Genomic DNA, 6,000 nt, shown 5'->3' on the forward strand with positions numbered 1-6,000 from the left:
GGGTCACAACACGATGTAAAGGTTAACACAGAGAATCTGTTCCGGATCATTTTTACATTAACAGTTTCTGTTGCGCTGCGTCTCCACAGAACAAGTCCTTTATTTACGCGCTGGTACATTTTCTGTCAAAGCAGCAAATGTTGACAGAGTCAAAGAGGATCTTGTTCCAGATAATTCAAGTATTTTCACTCTGCGTGTTCTTCACTGTGTCGTTTCCTCTCGCTCAGACTAACTGGACGTTTTGTGTCTTGTTTCACGTTCTCCGTCCTCGTCTGCTCCAGTGATGCCCTCAGACGCCTCGGCCAACCCTCTCCTCCAGCAGCAGCCTCCGCCACAGCAGGCTCCTCCGCTCCTCCCAGGCTCCTCCGCTCCCCCCGTGGAGCACGTCCCCGGTGTGGGCGTGGGTCCGGTCCCCGGAGCTCCGTCCGCGGCCGCAGCCGTGGAGGAGGCGCAGGCGGCGAGCGGCCGGACCATCCCGACGGCCTGTGTTCGGCCCACACATCCGCTACGGAGCTTCACCAACCCGCTGGTGCCACCACCCATGGGGACGATCGACCCTAAGGTCTACACCTCCATGTTACCGCAGTCCAGTGAGTACATGTGTGAGTTACTGCGTCTTTACAACCTTTAAAGGACAGTTTACGTTGGTTGTGTGAGGTCCTGACAGCAGTAGATCCAGTATTATGTCTTTAAGAACACGTTCACGTCTTTATCTCACGCACACGTTGTGTTGTTGTGGTCTGAGCGGCTGAGGAATCCCGCTGACTGTGCCTTTAAGAGCTCAACGAAAAGGACAACAACGTTCACAATAACGACGGAGTGTACACATCTGTGTCTTCACACTTCTTTGTTGTTCTTTTTTTCATCCATTTTCTGAACATATGAAGGAGTTTTAGCAACGAGACGTTTCTGCCACCAGCCTTTTTCTTTTTCTGTCTTTGGTCTGTCCTGGATTCTCCAAACACTGGAGGGAAGAACGTCTTATTCCCTTATTCCCTCTCCATCTTCTTCCCCTTTTCTTTCATTCTTTCATCCTCCTTTTCATGTGTGTGTGTGTGTGTGCTCTCATACTGTCAGATCCTTCTTTATCTCCTCTCCTCCCTCCCTCTGCGGATCATCCTGTCATTCTCTCTCTGATCACCTGCAGAAATGTGAACAGAAAACAAAACACTCGCCTGCGGTTCAGATGACCCCTGTGTGTGTGTGTGTGTGTGTGTGTGTGTGTGTGTGTGTGTGTGTGTGTGTGTGTGTGTGTGCTCTTCCATTATGGCTCTGTTTACACGCCCAGGTGGCCTCAGATTAACATTGATTTTCAGCTCCTGGAAACCATTCGCTCCAAAATAGCGAGCCTGCGGCAACAATCGGGCTGGACTTTCACCGAACCCCCGTGACCCACACACACACACACACACACACACACACACACTCCCTTCCTCCTCCATCACTCTATCAAAAGAGTGAAACAGACCTGAGAGCAGCGGAGCTCGATGTTCATTGTTGGTCTCGTTGGTGTGTTTATCGGAGCCTGAATGACTCTCTCGGCGAGAGGAATGAGATGTTCTCGTGGTGTAATTGGATTGTTGTGGCGACGACAGAGAGACATAGAGAGAGGGAAACAGCGGAGAGTTAGTACGATCCATCAAAAGCAACCAGAAATACTCACACACACACACACGCACACACACGCACAACCTTTTCCTGCCACCATGGCGGTCTAAACAAAGTGACGTTTACAGCCTTCCATTCAAAGTGAGGTCGTGCAGTCATTGCAGTCGCCCCCTGGTGGCATTTGAATATATTCTTGCTTCCTGTTTGGCTTCAAGCAGCAAAGCAGAAGACTACGTCTGCTTTGTGTAGCGTTTATGACGGTGCATGTGGATAAATGTATTCTAGTGTTATTGCAAATCGATCTACACTCTCTGGTTGTTCTATATCTACATTAGAACACAGTTTTTTATCATTAGACGCAGAAATGGACGTGTGTGAACAGATCATTCACAGAAGCTTTGTGTGAAACTGATCTGAGAGAGAAACTTCTGCGCGAGGCGGACGAGACGCCGTCCGTCTCCCTCTGGAGACTCCAGTGTTTCCTGGAAGACTCTTCATCTTCAACTGTTTTTACCTCAAACTGTCCTCGGGATCAATAACCCCCGCCCCCTCCATCTGCACCCGCCCCCCGCGGCTGTAAATCTCTCCATCTTTGCCTTCGACCCAGCACAAACAGACAGACGCGCTGAATTGAACCCCAGCAGGCGTTTCACACCTTCACTCAGGCTTTTCTGGTAAATATATCCACCTCTGTGAGCAGATGAGCCGCTCTTCCACACCTCCACCTCCACACACCTCCCTCACTCACTCACTCACTCACTCACTCTCTGACAAATCCCTGGAGGGTGAAGCAGACACTGTGAAAAACCCTCTTTTATGGCTTTTCTCCACTGTAACCTTTGCTTCCGCGTCTCTGCTGCTGCTGCTGCTGCTGCTGCTGCTGCTGCTGCTGCTGCTGCTCATTGTGCTTTTTCTCTCTCTTCCGGAGCCGAGTTCAGTTTGGATCGGCTCTGACAGCAGAAGTCATACAAGCACATTTTGGTTTCAGGCCTCATTTTGTAAAAAGAAGCTGGCAGCGACGTCAACGCGAGTCAGAACGAGGTCGGCTGAGACTCGGCGACTGAGAGACGCAGAGTCCTGAGTCCTTGTAAAGTCCACACGACAGATGGAAAACGGTGAAATAACCTGCGCAGGTCGTTGAAGTGCGAGCGTTTGATTCCCAGATTCTCTGCAGATGAACTGCATGCAGCAGATGGTTTGTTACTCACAACCATCTGGAAAATCTTTGTTAGAGACCATTTGGAAAAGGGACAAAGGCTTTTGAAAATGTACTCTGCTCTGAACCATCTGTCTGTTATTGTCTACGACAAAGGTTAAAGAGTGAAAACACCTTCAGTGTGAGCGCTGTGAGCGGGAATGGTGTGCGACGGCTTTACTCTCGACAATGTGAGCGACAACGACGACGTCAGTCGTGAAAAACTGTGGCAAAACATTCTTTCTTTTCAGTTCTTTCGATGTAAACTGTCCTGGAAGTGAATCCTCTGGCTCACAGACAGATTTTCCAGTGGACTGATTGGGGAAAAGGGAAGTTCACAAACTTTACAACCCGTGTAATTCCATTTTTGAACCATTAAAAAATGAGACTGCAGAGATTTTTCTTTTTTTTTTTTACAAGAATCCATAAAGTGTGGAGCATAAAAGCAGCGACATCGCCGCGCCTTTATGTTTATGTAGCTGCTCGACGCTCAGACTCAACTCCAGTCTTTCTGTTTCGAATGTGTGACGCTCGCTCGCTTCTCAATTTCAAGGATGTTACATCATGAAACCCAGCTGATGAGTGGGATCCTTCACATTCTGAGAGCGAAGCCAGTTCTTCACACTGACATTTCACAAAGATGGACGTTGTGAATCCGCAGCACAGCGGACGCACCCACAGTCCTTCGTCCACACAAGTTCTTTGTCAGTATTTTTGGGGGGAATCTGGCTTTTATTCCGATGTAGCACGAATCCCACTGGCTTGTCGGGTCGACCGCTGCTCGTGCACGTTTTGATGGACATTTTAAAATGAACAGTTCATGCAACTAATAACTACTTTGGTATTCAACTAGTCGTTATTTATTGAAAATGATTAATAACCAATTGGAATCTAGTAACTAGAGTTCAAAATATACAGTGGAGAAGCACTAGAAGTAACAGCAGGGGGCGCTGTGAGTGCAGCTCGGCCTACATTCATGATGTTTTTGTTCATCAGAAGAAGAAAACAGCGACGTCTTCTGTGACTAACGAGCTGAAGCGTTCTGAAAAGCAGAATGTGGACATTTTTCTCTCGTTTTACACCAAATGTGATGGACACATCAGTTAGCCTAGCCGCTAAGCTGCTGAGTGAGCAGCTGAGTTGGGATGAGTGAAGAGGAAGATGATGTTTCTTCATCTAATCAACATGAAAAAGATGTAAAATACCAATGTAAGTCAATGCAAGCAGCCAACATCGACAAACACCATATCCCTGTATCACAATTCTGCAAAAAACATCCTGAAATACCAGAGTATTTCATTGCAGTTGTTTAAAAAACATAAGAAAAAGTCATATTGTGTTCACATTCACATTTCTTTCGCACAACATTTCACAAAAATTGTCGTTGTTCAAACTCTGGAGAAACTTTTGAAGAAATAAAGAAAAATTGGACGGTTACGGCGTTTAAATCTCACACAGCAAATACAAACACATCGAAACCAGACCTGACGCTGACGTCTTCTCAGTTTCAGACTCTAAGAAGAAAAGACGAAGATGAGTTTCTCTGATGTGAAAACTGTCCCAGGAGGAGAATAGAAGTTATTGATCAGAGAGTGAAGGAGCACAGTGTGTGTGTGTGTGTGTGTGTGTGTAAAGTGTTGGCAGTGAAGCCTCAGGAGCAAACACAAGGCAGCTCTTCACAGAATCAGACAGCAGGAAAAACCCCAGACATCGCTCTCATGTCTCCTGTGTTTCCTCCTCCCTGGTGTTTTCACTTCACTTCTCGCTCGTGTAGAAGAAGCAACAGTTTAAATTCAACTTGTAGATTAATTAACACGTTCATTTGTCCGATTGTTGATTGACATTAATTCAAAGTCTTTGTTTTTGGGGTTTGGATGACGTTTGATGGAGGACACGGTCATTGTTCAGGAACATGGATGGATGGATGGATGGATGGATGGATGATGGATTAATGGGTCAAACCTCAGATCTGTTTCCTGTTTGATGATTCACTTAGCTGCATGTGAACTCGTCATTTAGTTTGATCAATATCAGCTCTGTGTTCTCGGCTCAAACTGTTCCTGTCACATAAACATCAATATCAAACAGCATCTGTCAGGAAACGCAGTGTTTGTCTAACATGCGCTGAGATTTTTAACGTTAGCAGCTACAAAATGAATGTAATCCTCACCGTCGTCAAATCAAGGCTTTCAAATTGACAAAAATCATTGGTTACTGCAACGGTTCTGTGTCTTAAGTTGTAATTTGCTGTCCCTCCACTGTCATTTTCTCGCATTTTGAAACCAGAACTCGTCCCTGTCTCCCTCAGGTGCGAGTCTCCCGAAGCCTCAGGTGAAGACGGCCTCTCTGGGTCAGGCCGGTAAGGCTCGCTCTCCTCTGCTGCCCGTCTCAGTCCCGACGGCGCCGGACTTACCGGAGGAGGGAGGAACAAAAGCTGCGGACGATTCAGCTGCAAACGTAAGTCAAGATGACACAACTGTCGTGGGATTTTATTTTGACACCACACGTGTCCAAGAGTGTCTTTCTGACGCTGTTGGGACCGCAGCCTGAGGTTCGTCACTCCCAGTTCCCACTTCTGATGTGAACGGAACACGCCACAACACCAGGTCTGAGCGGGGCCTCAGTAATAGTAGTCACAACCGCTGACTCGTTCCAGACCCATTCAATTACAAATATATATAATATTTGAGTTACATAAAACCTTTTTATTTATTTTTTTCTTCCTAACTGTCTTTGAAATAGTGGCCAAGAACACCGCCAACACAAAAACTGTTCAAACGTCCGGTCAGCAGAACACTGTTATTGTTGTTGACATTGTTGATTTTGTATCTTGTTTACTGCACTGTGGTTCACCCTGTGGTTTAAAAATGGGTTTTATAAAATGGGATTGGTTAGTCAGACTACTGCAACGCCCTGCTAACAGGCCTCCCGACCTGGTCTTCAATCAGCCTAAAAGCTTACATGTCCCCCTCTGTCCATTGAGCTCCTCTGGTTACCCTTAGCCGCTGATGCTAGCCTACAAAGTGCTCCATGGGTCTGCTCCCACCGACTTAAATGCTCTCCTAAAGCCTCATGGTACCCGTCGACTGCTCCATTCGTCCAAGGATTGACGTCTCAAGACAATCCAGACCAGGACAGGGATGACTGTCCCTGTCCATTGTCAAGAAGCTCTTGAAGACCCAGCTCTTCCAAGAGCA

General features: G+C 46.9%; 1 protein-coding gene across 4 annotated transcripts in view; it reads left to right on the top strand.

Moving 5' to 3' along the window:
* Nucleotides 1-6,000, top strand: part of dcc (DCC netrin 1 receptor) — a 201,775-nt gene that overhangs the window by 188,549 nt on the left and 7,226 nt on the right. For 2 of the 4 annotated variants that reach the window (XM_058617204.1, XM_058617206.1), the window contains exons 27-28: nt 282-602; nt 5,112-5,260. In XM_058617204.1, the coding sequence (XP_058473187.1) occupies nt 282-602; nt 5,112-5,260 (470 nt within the window). The remainder of the gene's footprint in view (nt 1-281; nt 603-5,111; nt 5,261-6,000) is intronic. The other 2 variants (XM_058617205.1, XM_058617207.1) reach the window with 1 other exon arrangement.

This window comes from Solea solea, chromosome 19 (genome assembly GCF_958295425.1).
Source record: "Solea solea chromosome 19, fSolSol10.1, whole genome shotgun sequence".
In the NCBI taxonomy this organism is placed as follows: domain Eukaryota; kingdom Metazoa; phylum Chordata; class Actinopteri; order Pleuronectiformes; family Soleidae; genus Solea; species Solea solea.